This window comes from Ursus americanus, chromosome 4, assembly GCF_024610735.1.
Source record: "Ursus americanus isolate L20-20 chromosome 4, mUrsAme1.1.p, whole genome shotgun sequence".
In the NCBI taxonomy this organism is placed as follows: Eukaryota; Metazoa; Chordata; class Mammalia; order Carnivora; family Ursidae; genus Ursus; species Ursus americanus.
Genome location: NC_142130.1, coordinates 93,832,880 through 93,853,109, shown reverse-complemented (window position 1 = coordinate 93,853,109; position 20,230 = coordinate 93,832,880). Strand labels below are relative to the sequence as shown.

Here is a 20,230-nt window from a genome sequence, read left to right as displayed (position 1 = left end):
AAGCAGGCTCATAGCGGAGGAGCCCGATGCGGGGCTCGATCCCAGAACGCCGGGATCACGCCCTGAGCCGAAGGCAGACGCTTAACAACTGAGCCACCCAGGCGCCCCAACCAACATATTTTCTAACATTAAACAATACTCTCATATTTTAATGTACTTCAAATTCGTTTCGGTAGTGGGTTTGTTATCTTTACATCTATCTTCATAGGTGATGCTGTCTTTTACTGTGCCTGTCAAGCTTTAGTATCAAGGTCATACTAACCTTTTAATGCTCATTGGAAAATGATGTCCCCCTTTTTCTATTTTCTGGAATAATTCATACAATAAAAGTTGTTGAATCTTGGAAGATAAACTGGTTCCCATAAGTGCTTGATGAGGAGGCCTTATGATTGACCACTGACCCAACTTTTTTTTTTTTTCCCTGGGTCAATTTTGGTAATTGTTTTCCTAGAAAATTGTCTTGGTTCTTAGATTTTTTCAGATATTTTGGCTCACACTTTCTCTTTCCATGTTACATTTTCTACTTAACGTAGAGTTGGATTTCCTCTTTAAAATTTCTGGTATGTCTGCTGCTTTGCTCTCCTTTTCTTACTCGTTTATACCAAATATATATACCTCTTTATAAAAGTACTTTCAAAATATTTGGGTATTATATTCTCTAAGTGTTTGTACTTCCCTGTATAATTTTAGTTTTGTTGCTTTCTGCTCTGGTCGTCATGATTTTATTATTACAACTTTTTTTTTTTTTTTGCAATTACTCTATTGTTTTTGTACTATTTAGATCATTTTCAGTCCCTCTTTTTAAATACATGTTTCTGGGGTTACAATTTTCCTTCTTAGTCCTTAGTCCTCACCCAGGCCTCTACTAGCCCACAGGGCCCCTTTGTGAGAACTTTTAAAAGTTGTTCTCTCTGCGTGGACTCAACTTTCTGGATGCAGAGCTCGGCTGCTGGTGCTTTAATTTGGAAGAGGAAAAGTTGCCCTTCATCTGGGCAGATGCCTTTCAGAACCATGGGGTACACTTGATGATAACATGTTAGTGTCCCAAACTCCTGCCCAAGTCCCCTTGTGCACAGCTGCCCTCGTCACACCCAGAAGTTTTAATAGATTAAATAATTTTTTATTCAGACCTATATGTTTGCGATATCCATTTTGGCCTCTTCAACACACAAATTCTTTAGAGATATGTTTTTCAGTTTCCAAACACATAAGAGGAAGGAAGAGTGGTTTTTTTGAGGGGGTAGGTTTTGTGTTGTTTTTTTTTTTTACATTTGTTTCTTTTTATATTGCACTATGGTCAGAAAATGTGGTCCATGTAATAATCATTCTTTTGGTATTTATTAACATTTATTCCATGGCCTAAACCAGGTCAGTATTTATCAGTGTTCCTTCTGCATGAGAGAGAAAGAGAGAGCAAGAGACTCATTCTTCCCTTTGTCCATGCAGAGCTTCGCAAATGTCCATTAGCATGAGTTATTAATTGTATTTACTTTTCTGGGTTTAATTTTCTTCTTGCTGATGTCCATCGTGCAGTGATGTTTTCTTCCTTTAGACGTATCATAGGAAAATCCCAGGTTTTTACAAAAATGCTTTTATTTCCCCCCTTACATGCTTAAAAATGTCCTTCTTCTGCTTTGACACCTAGTGGAATAGTTTGGCCAAGTGAAAGAGTCAAGGTTGGAAACAATAATCCCTGAAATAAAAAGTCCTTCCTAGCTACTGGTACCGATGCTGAGAGATCCAATGCAACTCTGAAACCCATTGTTTTTCCCTCCAAAGCTTTTAGGATCCTCTCTTTGTCACAATGCTTTCAAATGTCCTGTGATTGGTGTGACTCTGTCATCACCCAGTATGGTGGGCACCGTGGTGGGCCCATACAATTTGGAGGTGTGGATCCTTCAATTCTGGGAATTGTTCTTGAATAATCTCTTAACGGGTCTCTCCCCTCCCATTTTCCCCGTTCTCTCAGGTCCTTCTCTTGGGACCTTTTATTTTAGGGCGTGACCCCTCCTCTCATTTTATGGTCTGTTCCTTCCTCCTCCACCTTTGTCCTGTTGCCCCATTTACCAGATTTCCTCACATTTATCTTCCACCTCCTCCCAAGAGTTCCCCTTCTCTGTTGCCATATTGTTAATTTCCGAGAAATCCTTTTGGTTCCGTTTATTTTGTAATAATCTCCTTCTTCTGATTCTTCTATCTCTGAGGACAGTCTTTGAAGATTGCCTTTCTCCTGCTCTCTGGTTCTTCCAGAAATTCCTGCTGCGTGTATTTGGACTCTTTTCAAAGGATATTATCTTCTTGTTTCTCAGATAAAATCTAATTGTCTTTAACTTGGCTTGAACATTAGTTTTCTACTGTTACGTCAACCTATCACAGACTACTTAGTACCTCATGGTTCTGACCAGGGCTCTACTGAGCCCCTCATGCCCCCAAGGTGCCAGCCGGGATGGGCACTTATCTGGCAGCTTTGGGGAAGCATCCACTTCCAAGTTCATACAGGTCATTGGTAGATGTGGTTCCATGTGGCTGGAGGACCAGAGTCCTGCTTGCATGCTGGCTGTCAGCAAAAGACTCCCACGTTCCCTGACATACGACCCCTCCATCATTAAGCCAGCAGCCGCATGTTGCACCCTGCGCGACACATGGCATCTCTCCCACTTCTCCATCTGCCACCATCCAGAAAAGACTCTGCTTTTAAAGGGCTATGATTAGACTGGACTCATCCAGATAATTTCCCTTTTCATGAACTCCAAGCCAACTGATTAGTGACCTTACTTACATCTGCAAAATCCTTTTTGCCGTGTTATGTAACATATCATGACCATGATGTCTCATCATGTTCATAGTCATGGGGATTGGAGTGGGGAATCCAGCGGAACCACTTCAGGATCCTGTTTCAGAATCTCACAAAGTCATGCGTCATCTGGCTCTAATTTATCTGGTCTGTCTTAGCTTGTGCTGCTGTGTCAAACTACCACAGATTGGGTGGCTTAAACAACAGACATTTATTTCTCACTGTTCCGGAGGCTGTGAGTCCAAGAAGAGCATGGTGCCGTCTGCCAATTCAATTCCTGGTGAGATCTCTCTTCCTGGGTTTCAGGCGGATGTCTTCTGGGCCTTCCTGCCATGTCCCCACATGGCGGAGAGAGAGAGACCATCTCATACATGGTGCTTCTCGTGGGCACTAATCCCATTCATGAGGGCTCCACCTTCACGACCTAATCACCTCCCGAATCCCACCTCCATATACCATCACCCTGGAGGTGAGGATTTAACATATGAATTTGGGGTGGGCACAGACACTCAGTCCATGGCAAGTCTCATTCTTGGTCCTACCCCTTTAGGCTCTGCTTCTAGTGCCAGGTAAGTGCCCAGCTCACCGATGCTCCTGCCCACATTCAGCCTCTCCCCGATTGCCCTCGGAGCCCTCCTGCTCCTTCCATGTGCCTACGTCTTACATGGGCTTCAGGTTAGATTTCACTGTTTCTGGAGAGCTTTCCCGGTCCCTCCAGAATACACTAAGTGTCTTCTCTGTGAGCCCATTGCATTAGCATGGAACTGATCAAAGCCTTAACCACACTGTACTGTGAAAGCCTATCTACCAATCACTTTCTTTAATAGAAAATATACTCCACAAGGGCAGGAACTCTGGCACACAATAAATATTCAACAAAAACTTGATAAATGAATGTGTAGTAATTGTTACTTGGTAAAGTATTAGAAACTCCTTTAAAATGCACACCTTTAGCTCGGATTGAATTCCAGGTTTTAGGCAGTGAAATCAGAGTTAGAACTCCAGGGTCAGTTTCTAGCTGTATGACTTTGCTGTGGACGGAATATCTGTGTTCGTCCCCACCCACCGCCCCACCGCCTTCTCACCCTGCTCCAAATTCTTATGCTGAAGCCCTAATCCCCAGTGTGATGGTATCAGGAGGTAGGCCTGTTGGGGGTGGAGGGGCAATTAAGTTTATATGAGGTCATGAAAGAGAAACCCTTATGAGAGGATCAGTGTCCTTATAAGAAGAAACACCAGAGAAATGAGCTCGCTTTCTCTCTACCATAAAAAAACATAACCAGAAAGCATGCCTCGCCAGGAACCGAATCTGCTGGCACCTTGATCTTGGACTTCCAGCCTCCAGCACTGTGAGAAATGAAGTTCTGTTGTTTAAGGCCCCAGTCTGATAGTTTTGTTATGGCAGCGCTAGCAGACCAGCACACGTGGAAACAGGTGATTTGACTGAGAGCAAGCACCAAAGGAGAGGATGGGAAGCAGTGTGTGGTCTCAGCCCTGGAGTGCTTCAAATGCTGGTTGGCTAGGTTGAGAAGGCGAGGTTGACCCAGGGAAGGAGACAGGAAGAGGGACCAGGAGGTGAGCTGAGAGGAAATGCTACAGGCTGTAGGGTCCTGGAAGCCAAGGGAGGGAACCCGAGGGGGGAGGGTGGGCCCAGCCGCGTCAGCTGCAGGTGCTAGCCAGGAGAGCAGCGATGTCTCCACCAGAACTCTTTCAATGCCACAGAGAGGTGAGGGGAAATGGGAGCTGGGGATGGGTGGTCAGCAGGAAGGTTGCTTTTTGGAGAGATTTTCCTATTAAGGAAAAAAAGGGGAAAGGGAACAGTACTGGAAAGAGGGAGGTCTAGAAGGCTGTCCTTGAGTGGGAAGTGAGCGCATGTTTGTGTGCCGTGGGAATATTCTAGAAGAGAGGGAGCAACTAGAGTTACAGATGGGAGGTGAGGTGATGAGTGGGGTCTGTGAGGGAAACAGGAACAACAGGTGAGGCAGGGCAGGCCTTTGAGGGGACCACAGACACCCCATGTTGTCACTAGCAGGAGGACAGCCTAGCTGGAGGATTGGGAAGGGCAAGTCATACATCCTTTGAAGACATTTCCTTCTCTGCCCATCGCCAGGCATCCCAGGCTCCCTGACCGACAGCCTTGCACCCCCTCCCTGACCCCTCCAAATTCTGCTTTGTGTCTGAGATGGGCTGCAAGGAGCAGGGGTAGACTGACTTCAGATCTGCAATACCACAAGAACTGTGGCACGTGCACGCTGAAGTCAAAGAAAAACACGTCCGTTGCATGTTACTTCCATTAAATGACACTTTGAAAGACCAAGGATCCAATCTATACCTCAGAGGTAAGTTACCATGAAGATTCTAAAGGTCTTAATTCATCAGGCCTGATTTCTTAAACTTGAATGACAGCTTTCAAAAAATATAAATGTACAGGAAAGGAAGAAAATTTAGAAGGATGCCCCCCTCCTCATGCCCTGGGCTTATGGTTCCCACAGGATGCCTCACCCCTCACGACCCACTCACACACTGTCCCCCTAAAGACCCTCCAAGAGTCAGATCCCCATTTCTTTGCTTCCTAAATCCAGGGAAACAAGAAATCCCCAACTCTTACAAAGATAAGCATGTCAACATTGTTCAGCATATTTTTCCAAAATCGAAGTCAAATTTTAAAAACATTTTCCCAAACACAAAATATAGGAAACATCAATGCAAAAAAAAAAAAAGTTTATCGCATCTAACTACAACTTAGAACTAAACAAGTTAAATGAATGATGCCATTTTAATAACTTAATTTTTATTAAAGATAATTAATAAATCATAAATAAATACCTATGCCCACTCCCGAAAAATGACATGAGTCTAGTACATAGCCCTAAAATAGAGACATTTTCAAATATCATTCAGTGACATACAAATCCACTTTTATTTCTTGTCTTTTAGGAAAAACAAAATTTGACCCCAAAGTCTCCTGGGTTAACATTCATAATTCCAGTCATGGTGGATTTTCCTTGATGTCTCATACGGCCATGCGTAAAGTAATAAATTCTCCCCTGACCTGATAGTTTCCATTGCAGAATTTAACAAAGGGCTTTGCTACTTCTTTGGTTTATCTCTTTGGGGCCTAAAGGACTGGCCCTTGAGACAACGGACCAGCACTGACCTCCCAGGAGTGCGTGTGTGACAAGAGCTCCGGCCCGGCTGCCAAGATGCCCCACCCGCCATCTCCACTCTGCACGTATGAGGCACTCATCTGCAAACCAGAGAACGGAGTTGGTAGAACAAACAGACGATGCAGAACAATGGGGCCCCAAAACCACACTTGGCCGTAAGTGCCTTGTCTACTTACATGTAAAGTTGATGGAGTCTGACAAGGAAGGAATTTTTTAAATTAAAATCCGATGTTCTGTGTGTCTGTATTCATATCGGCAGAAACTAGGACACGCGCCTGCTTCCTCCTCCCATGCACTCACCCAGCCCTTCGTGGCTCTTGGCCCCACACTGGGGGGTGGGTGGCTTCCCTGCTCAGTTTCACGGCCAGTCTGAGAATGAGGGGTTCTTGCCTGGTATCACTACTTGAAAAGCAGGAAAATCGAGAGGAGCTCATGCTTCTAAGTTTCCAGTGGCCACAAGCTACAAATCTTTCCATCTATATTCAAAACAGAGAACGTGATCACATTTCATATCCCAGAGACTCAACTGAGAGTTTATCTGATACACATCTCAGCCCGTGATGAAGTTCCCCAGGGCTCACATACAAATGTTTGAGTCCTGCAGAACCAAACAGAAATAAAAGTAAGTGGGCAATAACAATCTACGAAAGAAGCTTCGGGAATTGGTGTTGGAAGGGACCTTACGGTTCACTTAAATCCTGTAGCTAGCTCACCCCTCTGCCTGAGGATCACCTTAAAACCCACAAGATAGGGTGTCTGGGTGGCTCAGTCGGTTGAGCGGCTGCCTTCGGCTCAGGTCATGATCCCACGGTCCTGGGATCAAATCCCACTTCTGGCTCCCTGCTCAGCGGGGAACGTGTTTCTCCCTCTTCCTCTGCCCCTCCTCACAGCTCACGCACTCTCTCTCTCTCTCTCTCTCTCACTCACTCTCTCAAATAAAGAAAAAAAAAACAGTTAAGAAAAACCCACTAGATAATTATCGATATATCCCCTCTACCACACACCGTGCCACAGACCCAGACAGAGTGAAGAATAAGCCTGGGGAAGTTTACAGTCTCCAAGAAATAGCTAAAACATCAGTCCTGATGTGACAAGTACCAAAAATTAATTCTTACAAAAAATCATGAGAAAACAAATATTTCCAAATGGAAGACATACAGAAAAGACGAACATCTTCCCATCTATTTTTAAAACGAGGAGGCACGGCAGCTGTTATAGTAAAACGGGCTTGTTAATTATTTACTCTATCACAGATCCATAGGCTCTTTGTGGGGCGAGCCCACGAGCATCACCGAGGCCAGGCTGTGGATCAGGCCAGAGGACTCTGGATGGCACTGCACCCGGTTCTTGCTTGTAAGAAACACACCCAGTCAGTAGGCTGCTCAATCTCTTTCACAGTATTTCACGCTTTCTAAATATTCTGCCTGGAAGTCAGAGCCCAGAACAACCTCCAAACACTGTGACTGCAGATTGTCCCACAGCCATTGTTTCCAGCACACCGGCACCCCACGTGGTGCGTACCGTGTAACAGACATGGGACTGATTGTACAATGTTGAGAACAAGTGACCTCTCAAGCTCCATGCTGCTGTCCCAGTCCCGAGGAGGACACCAAGGACACCTGCGGTTGTACATCTCACGTAAGCCAACATGGGGTTGTTTTTACTGACCTTCCTGCACTCTTGGGTGGGGGCAGATGGCACATGGAAACCAGCTGCCATGAGTGTGGTGCATCCACTGAGAGCCTTGGATCACACACACACACACACACACACTGGGAGAAGCAGCATGTCTGGAGTGTTGACAGATGACTTGTTTCACCAGGATTTTAGGTAGTGAGACAATGGAACTAGAGGCTGGACTGGTCTGGAAGGTTCATGCTCTAGAACCAGATGATTGTTTGGGAAAAACGAGGGACTGGGACAGGGCAGGGCAGAGGACTCAGCTAAACAAGAGATTCTTGGCCACACCACAGATGAAAAAGGGCCAAGTTCCAGAAGGTCAAATAGGAACTGGAAAGGAGCAGGTGGAGAGGCGTGTCAACACGCAGAACAGAAGTGGTGGCCCAAGCAAAGGGACAAGATGGCAGACCCTTTGGGTGGGGCCAGCCCTGGGTTCCCGTGGAAGACTCAGGATGCCCTGTCCACCCTTGGCCCCTTGGGAGGACTCGCCAGCCATGCCCTGGTGAAGCTCAAGGCATTGAAGGCCATGGGGCCAGGTCTCTGCTACGTCTCAGCCCCACTCATGTTCCTCAGCTCAAATCCAGGGTGTTAATGATGATAACAATGGAGACCCCAAAACATTTTTATGAGGGTACACCAGGACAGCTTCTGTGGAAATGGGTCACGATATCTGTCCACAAAGAAGGTGCTGAACAAATGCTTTTTCTTTCAGTTGCCAAGAGAACGGATGCCCCGATCACCTTCGTGACATTGTGTGTTTACCCTAAATAGCTAAAGCTGTTTGCAAAACCCACGGCCAGGAACCTCAGCTTGACCCTCCTTCCTGACACTCTGTAAAAAGCACTGAACACTTTTGCCCAAGGGATGAATAAATGAAAGAATGAATGAATGACATTAACTTCCTGCGGCTGGCTTATGACCCGGGTGATGCCACTAACTGAAGGACTTGGAAAAGCCACCCCATAAGAAGGCTGTTCTTTAAACCACGGGTAATCTCTAAGGCACCTTCCAGCTCCATTTTTTTTAACCCGTTCGGATTTTCATACACTCTGAACCGAGTCCAGAACACTGTTCTCTGCAATTTTGAAGAGCTCCACAGGTAGCAGAATTTTTCCGAAAGTGCCAGGGAAGATTCAAGGAGGAAAGGAAGAGTCTTAAAGACCCACCCCAAAGATTTCTTGATTTGCACACAGATCATTACAAATATGCCATCATAGTCTCACCAAAACTCACGGCCCGAATACTATCATCAAAAACACCACGTTACTGAGTAGTTTACACACCTTGTCCCAACCACCTGAACAACAACCCTGCGAGCCACTATCACCCCATTCTTCAGATGAGAAAACCGACGTGAAGGTAAGTATCTTCCTTTTGGAAGTGAGGGACGAAGGTAAAATTCAAGCCTAGGCAGCCTGACCCCAGAACAGCCACACTAAGAGAATCAAAGAAATCGCATGAAAAGTAATTCCTTTTGTTCTAAAAGTTGAGTTCAGCACTCCACGCCAGCCTTTGGGGATAAGTGCAGCAGGGCCAGGATGCCCAGCTGGGGTCTGGGGTCACTGGTCTGACCTCTGCAATGGCCCACAGCTCATGGATGGGAAGACAGGTGTCCAGAAACAATCACTCAGCTGTCCTGAGTCTCTAAGTTTCCCAATCAGATCTGGTTTTTAAAAAACTACTGTGGATGTGAAGTGGAGGATGGGTTGGAAGGCGGCATGACTGGGTCCAACGGGAGGATGTTGCACGAGTCCACTAGAACCAAGATGGTGGCCCAGACTGAGGTTCCAATGGGGGACGTGGAGAGAAGAGGCCCGACCCACAGGAAGTGGCAACCATCAGACATGCAGGGTGAAGGGAGCGAGAGGAATGTCACAAGCATGAGCCCTGGCCGGAACTGAATGGACAGATGGGAGGTGGCCGGGGAGTTCCGACCTTGGAGACCAGGCTCGGGGGAGGGATGCGGAGTCTGGTGGTACCTAGCTGCACTGCATGCATCCTGGGGGCACCGGGAGGAGAAGTTCATCGGGCTACTGAAAGGCGGCTCAGGGAGAGGAGGATGGGCAAGTTTTGTTGGAGTTTTCTTTCCTCTCTTTTTACACAGAGCACAATGGGGCTGCAATGGTGTGTTTTAAGACAAGGAGGAAGTAAGTACCTTTAGTATGAAAAAATAAAAGAGAATAAAGCAGTATGTCACAGTAGGGATGGTGTCAGGCTGAGGGTCAGGAGGTCCCTCTGAGCGCTGGGCTGAAGCACCAACCGCAAATCTTGGTTTGGGGATGGGGCTGAGTTCCAAATTCTCCTTATGTCCAGAAGCACAGAGATTCTACTTGCGTTGGCAACTGTTTTCTCAACTTTTATCAGGAGTGAGGAGCGCCACTGCCGGCCATGCATGCCCTGCCAGCAGGAAAGAAAAGCTGGAGAATCGGAGGGCTTCCGGGGAGAGAGCCCGCGACACAGGTGACCTTGTCCGAGAAGGTGGTCACCCCAGAGCGCGCCAGGAAGCGAGAGCAGCCCAAGTCTGCGTTCCGTACGAGGACATGGTTTTGAGAGACTGGATGTGTGGACAATGTTGAAGGTGGGTAGAGGTGTCAAGGAGTTCAAGACTCGGCGGAAAGAGGAGCCGGGGGTTCAGGGTAATTCGGTTAGACCTGAGGATGAAAGTGGCGTCCACACAAAGCAGCAGCGGCATTAGGATTTCCACCCAAATGACGGATGTGGTTCCATCTAGATTCTCCAAGGCTGGAGAGCAAGGGAACAATTTTCAATAATTCAATAAATGGCAGGTCTTGCAGTCTGTAAAATTAAGATGCCCTACTATTTCTGTTGCTGTCATATTAGAAGGATTTATTCGTCACAGCACACGTGTAGTTTCTTAGTTCAACCGGCACGTACGCAATTGAACTCTACTCTTCTGTCCTCAAACACGGTCCTTGAAATCTGTGCAACAGGTTTGTTGACCAGGGAAGCTGCCCCCTGAGCCAGGGCTGGCTTTCAGCAACTAAATGCCTTCTGCGGGGTCAAAGCAGCCCCAGGAGGTGCAGGAGTCGGCGACCCTTCCTGAGAAACCTGCGGGCCGTGCACAGTCCTCATACCTGGGCTGACCAGGTCCCGGGACACCAAGCAGGGGCCCCCACGCCCAGAATTCACCTGCACCGCTCAAGAGAGTGGACATCGCTTTGTAGTTACAGTTTTGAAAAGTGACCTCAAATCCAGAGTGTGGTTTTTAGTGTCCCGAAGATGCTGTTTGTAGTTATTTATATACAGCAAACAGTAGGACGGAAAAGTCAGGTTAGTGATCCCATGCGTGTTTCCTGGCCATTTGCTTTATTGTTTTCATTCTTCTGGGACTAAAAATTGGACATAGTTGGGGGCGCCTGGGTGGCTCAGTCGGTTAAGCATCCGAATCTTGGTTTCAGCTCAGGTCCTGATCTCAGGGTCGTGAGGTCAAGCCCACGTCGGGCTCCACACTTAGGGGGGAGTCTGCTGGAGAGTCCTCTCTCTCTCTCCCTCTGCCTCTGCTCCCCCCCTTAAAAAAGATTTTAAAGTAAAATCTTTAAAATGTAAAAATAAATAAAAGTTGGACACAGTTGAGGAAAGGAGGCAGATTTCTATAACCATCAAAACAGATGGAAAGGAGGGGTCAAGGGGGTGTCGGGTGAGACAAGGTTGGTGTGTGGAGGCTGGAGGGCAGGCGCACGGAGTGCATTATAGGGTCCCACAGGCTTCCCAGTGTCTGAGGCTCTCCGCTACCGAGAGAGGGGGGCATGAGGTCAAGAAGCACTGCTCTAAAGCCCTTCTAGGTTTTCAGGTCACGGTTTGCAGTAAAAGCACACTCCTCGGTTCCTGATTTCCTGGGAGCCATGCTGTTTGCTGTGTTTTAGAATTCTCCCCCTTTCAGGCTAGGCTCTCCTATTCCCCTTCTAAAACCATCTCCCATAAAAGCCATTTTCAGTTCCACTTGATGAATACTTGTTGAACACCAACTATATGCCAGGAGCTGTGCTATTTCAGGTGTCCCAGAGGCACCTGCGTGGCTTGGTCAGTTAAGCATCTTATTCTTGATCTCAGGTGAGCTCTTGATCTCAGGGTCATGAGTTCAAGCCCTGTGTTAGGCTCCATGCGAGGTATGGAGTGTACTTAAAAAAAAATGTTAAGGTGCATCAATGAAGGAAACAAAGATCCATGCCTGTACAGAGCTCTCATTAAAGTGGGTTGAAATAAAGAATAAATGAAAGATATTATAGGGGCGCCTGGGTGGCTCAGTCGTTAAAGGTCTGCCTTTGGCTCAGGGCATGATCCCGGTGTTCTGGGATCAAGCCCTGCATCGGGCTCCTCCACTGGGAGCCTGCTTCTTCCTCTCCCACTCCCCCTGCTTGTGTTCCCTCTCTCACTGGCTATCTCTCCGTCCATCAAATAAATAAATAAAATCTTTAAAAAAAAAAAAGAAAGACATTATAATAAATACATGTTATATACTTTGTTAGAAATTGATAAATGCAGTGGAAAAATAGCACAAGGTAAGGGGACATGGGGTGGGGCAAGGTAAGCCTCACCAAGAAGGTGATATCTGACCAAAGGCTTGAAGGAGGCAAAGGAGTGAACCATGAGGTGCTCTGAGGAAAGAGTAATCCTGGCAAAGGGAACAGCCAGTGCAAAGGCCCTGCGGTTGGTGAAGCGTGGCTGGGCTGTTCCAGGAAGGCAAGGAGGCCAGTGCAGCTGGAAGGGTAGTGCTGTTCAAGGAGGCTGGAGTGGTAGAAAGGGGACAGCATGAAGAAACAAGGTTAAGGAATAGAAGCAGATAACAATATCAAAGATGTGGCTTTTCCTCACAGATGGGGAGCCACTGGGGGGCTCTGCGTGGACAGATGAAATGCTTTGATCTCTATTTTTGAAGAGCGCTCTAGAAGCTGTTTTGGGAATAGACCTAAGGGGTGCAGAGGTGGGACCGGAGACAGCGGGCAGGACCCGACACAAGAACAGGAACGCAGATACGAGGGGAGGGGCTTGGGCAGGTGCAGCGGTGAGGTGGTGGGAAGAGGTCGGCCTCTGGATACAATCTGAAGGTAGAGCCCCGAGCAAAGGAGACAGAAAAGGAGCAGCCAGCAGGTGGGAGGAGGAGAACCAAGAGCCCCAAGCATCCTGGAAGCTGGGGACGGAGCCAGGCCTGAAGCCAACGAGGCCAGCCGCGCAGTCGAGCAAGATAGGGACCAAGAACCCAGCCCAGACCAGCAACGCAGGTCCTCAGAGAGCTCGGTAAGAACCGGCTGGTGGAGGGGGCAGCAATGTCTGATGGAGGGCATTCAGAAAGAACGGGAGGGGAGAAATTTGAGACTACAACACATAGAGCTCTCTTGTGGGATTGAACTGCAAAGAAAACAGAAATGGAGCGACAGCTGGCGAGAAAGGCAGGTGTCAAGGGAAGGTTGCTGGTGGGTTTTCTAAGATGGGAATGACAGGGTGCTTGTGGGGCGACCCAGCAGAGTGGGGCCCCGTGCGGGAGTCCTGCGCTCCACCAGGTGCGAAGAGCTGGAACCAAATGCAAAAGCAGACGGGCAAAGCCGAGTCCCAGCACGCGAGGCCGGGAGCCCGGGCTCAGACGCGGGCGGGTGGGCGTGCGGAAAAGCAGACGGGCAAAGCTGAGTCCCAGCACGCGAGGCCGGGAGCCCGGGCTCAGACGCGGGCGGGTGGGCGTGCGGAGGGGCACGGAGGGCGTGCAGGGAGCTCCTGCACCCCGCTGAACATGGAGAGGGGGCCCCCTGATGGCCATGGGCCATCCATGGTCCGCCCAAGGGCTCCCAACCCTCAGTGTGCAAGTTCTCAGCTGTGCCTGCAACCTCGAGCGAGCTGCTCCCGCCCTCTTGCCGCCTGGGCTTCCTCACCCGCAAAGCGGGGCCATCGCGGGCACCCTCACCCGTAGAGCTGTTTCGAGCAGCTACAGAGGTAATGCATGTAGCGTGCTCATCTCAGCACCCAGCAAACGGGGTTCACCATCCTTCATCACCCCCTGGACACCCAAGAGTGAAGCCACCAACCACCCCGGCTCCTGCGGGTTTCAGTGCAAAACTAACGTCAGGTGTCACTAGAAAAACATCACTTTGGCTCCCAGAGCTTCCATCCCTCATGGTCAGGCAACGTGACGTCAGGAACACAGCTGGAGCTGGAACCTGCGTCCCCCGACAGACAAGCTCTGCGTCCCCCGACAGCTTTTACCCAGATGCCTCCAAAGGCTGGTTTTAAGTATCTTCTTGCATCTGCTGACATTTTTACCAGTTGGGTAGAGGCTTTCTGTTCAAGGACAGAAAAGGCTACCGAGATGTGCAAATGTCTTTTAAAAGAAATCATTCCAAGATCTGGGGCTGCCCAAGTGCCTTCAGAGCAACAGTGGGGACTCTTTCACTGCTAGGGTAACTGATGCAAGACTCAACGGGCCTGACGTGATGTGGCAGTAAAATCTTGCCAGCTCCCACCAGGATCCCTCTGTCCTCCTAAAGGTTGGGCCTGGGGAACAACAGTGCTTGCGACATGGCAAGAGGGATCACCGAGAGACCAGCTCCAACCCAAATGGAAAGGACCCTACCAGGAATTCTGGCCGCTCCCACCACCACAGGACTGGAAGGAGTACCCAGCTGGGTCCATCTCACCAGATTAAACTTGTCCCCTCCCGAACTTCTACAGGACCTGCCGGCCAACCACACCTACACCTGGGAACCAACGGAAGCTCTGAAATACGTGTTCAGAAGACAGTCACTGGGCACCTGGCTGGCTCAGTCAGTTGAGCATCCGACTCTTGATTTCAGCTCAGGTCAAGATCTCAGGGTCGTGAGATCGTGTGGGGCTCCGCACTCTGTGCAAAGTCTGCTTGGGATTCTCTCTCCCTCTCCCCCTCGTGCTCATTCATTCTCCCTCTCTCTCTCTCTCTCTCTAATAAATCAATCTTTAAAAAAAAAAAAAAGACAGTTGTCACCAGAAACAGGTAAGGAATGTGGCGGACCATCGTCCCCCTCACCTTCTTGTCCTGCATCTGTGTCTCCCATACACTTGCTGCCTCAAGCAGCCCCACTCCCGAGTGTTTTAAACACTCGGTTTGCCCCTTCGGGTAAGGGGTCCAGTTTCATCTGACATTTCCTGGGGTGGCTCTGGGTCTGTTCTCTTGTCCTTTCACGCCTCTTTTGTCCTTGCTAGGTGAAGAAAAAATAAAACTAACCATACCCCTTCTTGTCCTGGTGCTTATGTCTTCCCTGATAGTACTAGGGTGTGAGCAAAACATGGGGAAAGGGGAAGAAAATTCTTTGTTCGAAATTGCTAAAAACATTGTCTCAGGCCGCACTGGAAACTTACCAGACCACTGGGTGTATCACAAACGAGTGCATGGAGAGGCAAATAAAGATGCTGGGGGGGGAGGCCTGCAGAGTGGTCCCGGGTCCAAGCCCACACCGTTTACAGAGCCAATAAATCTCCACACGAACCCCATCCTCCACAACCACCCAACACCCGCTGACCTGACTATGACATGTTTTAAACCATCAGCCAGCCCCTGCTATACAAGGTAGGTCCCAGGCCGCCCCCACATGACCCCTCGTGATCCTTGCAGGCCTCCACCTGTAATCTTTCTGCCGAAAGAGCCAGCATACCTAGTACCATTTAATGCAGCTGCCCCCCAAAAGGTGCGGTTAACCCCACCCCCCAGCCCTGCGCCCCTTCCTGTGCAGCAATGCCACCACAACTCAAACACGGCATGAGACCCAGGAGATACGGCCTCGGTGGCACAGTTCCCCAGACCGTCACACAGGCCCTCCGGTATATGGCGACACTGAAGAGAGAGACCCGGATGATGACCAGTGCTCCCTGTGGACGCCCCACAACCACTCAGCCCCTCAGGGCCCATCCTGTCCTCCCCAGGGCCCCTGGGTCTAGCTAAAGGAATGACAGATGGGAAGGGGACGCCAGTTCAGTGTCTTGATACCAGTAAGACTAGAGGCGACTGGGCTGTGGGACATGCTGCACCTCCCCCTGAAAATATTCAAATATTCGCCAATAACCCTTCTAACACTCAGCTATCCCCACAGAGGTCCGGGGGAGCCGTGGGACTGCTGAATGCCAGGAGAGTCCCCTAGGTCGGACCTGTGATAGGACCAGCCGGGGGAAGAATGTACAACAATGCTGTCACACAGAATGTCACAGCAGCCACTGTGTCCACAGTGGTAGCTGAAACCAGACAGGAGCTTAAGCTTATCTGAGATCATTCGACTCTGGTTTCCATGGTTTTAGAGCACAAATCAGCCTTAGACTCCACTGGCCGAACAAGGCCGAGTACGTGCTTTGCAAACCCAGCTTGTTGATTCTACACTCAAGTCTCTGGGGAGGTGGAATGAAGAGCTGACGTCACCCTCCCACAGGCCTCCTGGCTCCATAATTTTAAGACCCCCACGTTCAAACCATCTGGGACTTCATTAAGGGGGACCTGCCAAGTGTAACCTGGTTCTGGCCTTTCCTTGCACCCTTAGTGGCCATTTTACTGCTGTTTCTATTTGGGCCATGTTTCTTTAATTTACTTGTCAAATTCCTGTCCTCTAGACTACACCAGTCCCGTATCCAGCTGATGCTCGCACGGGGATTCAGCCCGTATCCACTGGGGACCACGTTCCCACGTCAGAATTAGATCGGAGAGCGAGACCCTGCCAGACCTCCGATGAGAGGCCGATACGCAGGGTGCAGACACAGGAGATGAGACTTCCATCCACATCCCCTCAAGCATCGGGTGGATGAAATCTCTCCGGGGGGCATGAGACACTCGGGGACCACAGGAACAAGCCCCAAATGAAAAACATTATGCAGCTGGGGCGCCTCTGGCCGGCTGTTCTTCCTGAACGGCTTTTCTTTCTCACAGAGCAGAACCACGGTCCGACCCCACACCAGCCGGACTTCAAACAACAGCCAGGCCGTATCCTGTTGAGGCGGGGACAGACGGAGCTCCACCAGCCTGGAAGACCGTGGCTCCAAAAACACCAGTGAGCTGCTGGGTTGCCTGCCAGTATCAGCCCATCAGGACGAGGCACTTTTCCGTCCCTTAGTGGCATAAGGGACAGGACTGGGAACACTAGTGGGAACTCTCTCCAACAAAGCCCTGCCTGTGCCTTTGAATTTTGGGTCCTGCCTCACTCCTATCGTTGTTGGGCCCAAGAGCCCGACTCGGGTAACACAGCCATGCCTGTGCTCACGGTCCCTGTGACTGAGCCACAGGCCGATGAGAAGGCCGGATCCCGAGTCCACCGAGCCCAGGGGCCGCACGGACGCATGCCCCACACGGGGCAGACATGTAGGCACAGACCCCGCCCTGCTGCCAGACGAGCTCCTCCACCCTCAACACCCCCCACCCCCACCATTATCTTCCGAATCAGGGGCAGCCCTCCTGCAGGACGAAGGCTCTGGCAAAATCTGGGCTTCACACAGTGAGCTCAGTCCCTGACTGTCCCACCTGGGAAGGAAGGTTTTCTGCACGTAGCCAGCGCGCCAGGGTAAGGAAACACATCTGCGGAGAAGCAGCAGCTAGGAGAAATGCCGTCCAGGTTCACGTCGCCACAGCCATTTTGCAGCAATACCTCCTCCCGGGCTCAGGCAGGCGCTCGGTCCGGCTTCTGTGGGAGACCCAGCCCCGCGAGGCCTTCACTCCGAGTGCTGCTAGAGTCAGGTCAGGGCATGTAACAAATAAGAACCAATCATTCCTACGACCAGGGGCAAGGTGACTTTGCACATAATCCCACAGCAGCTGAACGGGTGAAGACCCCAGCCAAGCAGGGCCTCCCTCCACAACTTGCAGAACGGGCTCCCACGAACCTGATAATGGAAGGTTAATCTCCACTCCACAAACTCAGTTGTTCCCTGGCCATCTGAGAAATGCCAAGATGAGTTTGGGTCAAGCATGGGAAGCAGGCCAGGAAGACAGCCCCCCTTGACCAGAGCTCATTTCAGCTCAGAGTCCAACAGGGTCCTGGAGGGCATCTTGACATAAACCCACCTGAACTCCCAGAAAAGCTCCCAGAATCCTCCACAGGCCCAGCCTGGTGCCCCGCTGCCCTCCGGAGTGACCCTGGAGCCCTCAAGTGCAGACCAGGGGCATCTGAGCAAACAGATCGCTCACAGGAGATGCCGTGCCCTTGGGGACGTCGGCAGTGTGGCTGAGAGATCTGCTCAACAGGCTACGATTTGGGGTTATTTCGAAGCCGAATCTATAAACACGGGTTTCTGTCTAGAGATGGCCGTTTCCTAAGGGCGATGGCCGGGGATGCGCTTGCTGTGCCGTGAGCTGAATGCCGAGCTGCTCACAGGGACTCGGGGTCCCCACTAGATCCACTGCAGTGAATGAAGGGGCTGGGGGGCATGCAGCTTCACCCCAGTGACAGCACTAAAAGCTCAAGGACTGGGAGCTGAGGTGGAAAGGACTCTAGAAAGGGACTGAAGGATGCCACCATCAGGCTTCCCTCTGAGCCCTCCTGGCCTCCACTCCCGGCCAAGGGAGGCAGGATGGAGAGGCGGGCCAAGCCAGGGGCCGCGCCTGGGTTCTGACAGCGCTGGATTTTCATCCCGGCCCCCGCATTTGCTGGCTGGGAGCCTCGGGACAGGGCCCTGTGTTTCTGGGAGCTGCTGTTGCCCGGTGTGTAAGAGGGGGATGTCGACACCCACCGCTGCATGTGGACGCTGGTCCTGGAAATGGGAAAACGGAGGCGTGCATCAGACACTTAGCGCAGTAGTGCAGCGACTCAAGAGACGGCACCTGTTATCGCTCGGGCACCGAGCAGTTTCACTCGGGCTTACAAACGCGGTTAGACGTGCAGCGCTGCAGGGTGTCGCCCTCCCCTGCCTCTCCCTCCTCCCTCCTCCCTCCTCACTCCCTCCCTGCCCCCCTGACAATCGTCAGAGATACCGCCTGAAGATCTCCCAAAACCATCACTGTGGGTTATCTCAAGCGTGTCCACAGGGGCCGCTGGGCTCCCCTCAGACAGCTGGACACTCCTCTTCCAGAGAATTTTCCAGAGCCTGCCAATAGCTCAGCATGTTGCGAGGCTTGACGAAATGGCAGGCCACGATTTTCTTAAAACGACACGTGGAGAAGGCCAACCCGTTTGGGAAAAAGGTCTGCTCAGAGTGGAGTTCCTCCAGCCCGATTTTCAGTTTCTCCAGGCAGAGCCCCACGAAGACGTCCTCCAGCTTGATGAACGGGACGCTGTCGGACACATGGTACACCTGACTTGCGACATCGCTGGAGAACACGTAGCCCGTGCCCGAGCAGAAGGGCGGGTACCTCTCCCACGGGTACTCGTACTTACTGACGAACCACTTGTTGTGCTTGTCCCTGATGGGAAATTCGTTCAGTTTTAAGAAGCCGGTGAAAAACCGAGTGGTTCTGTTTTTCTTGAGGAGGAGCTCGGTCAGGTAGTCGATGTTGACAAACATGTCCGAGTCCGTTTTCATCACGAAAGCTGCCTGAGGACAGAAGCGGTGGACCCACTCGATTCCCATCATGGTCTTCAGCGTCAAGTTGAAGTAGGCGTCCGTGAAGTCCTTCTGGATGATGTCGCGGTGCCTCTGGCTCTCCTGCGCCACCACCTTCGACAGGTCTTTACTGGCGGTGGCCCCCAGGAGGAAGAAGGTTTTTATGCGTTTTCCGCTCACATTCTTTTCTTTTCCCCATGTGTTCCGGATGACCGTGCGAGCAAACATCTGTTCGTGGGAGGAGGTCACCAGCAGGACAAGGAAGGGGGGCTCCTGCCTGCAGTTGATATCTGGAAGCTGAAGGAAGGTCCCCCTTTCTTTCTTGAAAACAAACGGCTCGTCTTTAAAAGGAGCCAGACCGTACATGCTAAAATACAAACAGAGGGCTCCCAGGACCACCAGGGAAACGTACATCAAGCGCGTCTTCGCGTAAGCCATCTGAAAGGGACAGAGCGAGGGGTCAGACCGCGAGAGAAGGAGAGCACGTTTAGCTTTGCCCTGGGCGGCTTAGATGGGGGAAGACACCCACGTCCCAGGGCTCGTGCTTGAGAGACTCTGGGGTCTCACGGCACAGAGCCGGAGAGCTTCAACGGTGAGCAGGGCTGCCCAACGGCATCCTTCACTCCACAGTGCGCAGTCGGAACACCGGGCTCCAGCCAGCCCGCCCTTCACCCGTGGGAGTCTCAGATTCCGCCTCTAAAACATGGGACCAGATCCCCCACTAGGTCCTTCCAGCTCTGCCCCTCCCTGACTCCATAATGAATTCCAGCTAGAGAACCTTCGAGACTGGAAAGCATGTGTTCTAGATGTAAACGCATGAACTGTTTGCATTCTTCTCGGATCGCATCAAGTGCCATTTTGTCACCTCCAGAAAGAAGCAAGACCAATGTTCTGATCGGCACAACTACGTTCATCCCCCTTGTTTGTGGGAACAGCTTCCAAGATGCCCAGCAGATGCCTGAAGCCAAGCACAGTACCGAAGTCTATATACACTGTTTTCTCCCCTACATACATTCCTATAACTTTCGGTGTTTAAATCGGGCACAGTAAGGGATTCACGGCAATAACTGATAATAAAATAGCATAACTATAACAA

At 50.4% G+C, this 20,230-nt stretch overlaps 1 protein-coding gene across 2 annotated transcripts in view; it reads right to left on the bottom strand.

Annotated features, from left to right (window-relative positions):
- Positions 1-5,535: 5,535 nt before the first annotated feature.
- The window catches only part of B3GALT5 (beta-1,3-galactosyltransferase 5), a 43,120-nt gene continuing 28,425 nt past the window's right edge, over positions 5,536-20,230 (bottom strand). For both annotated transcript variants that reach the window (XM_045813530.2, XM_045813529.2), the window contains exon 4: positions 5,536-19,572. In XM_045813530.2, the coding sequence (XP_045669486.1) occupies positions 18,637-19,572 (936 nt within the window). In that variant the 3' untranslated portion in view covers positions 5,536-18,636. The remainder of the gene's footprint in view (positions 19,573-20,230) is intronic.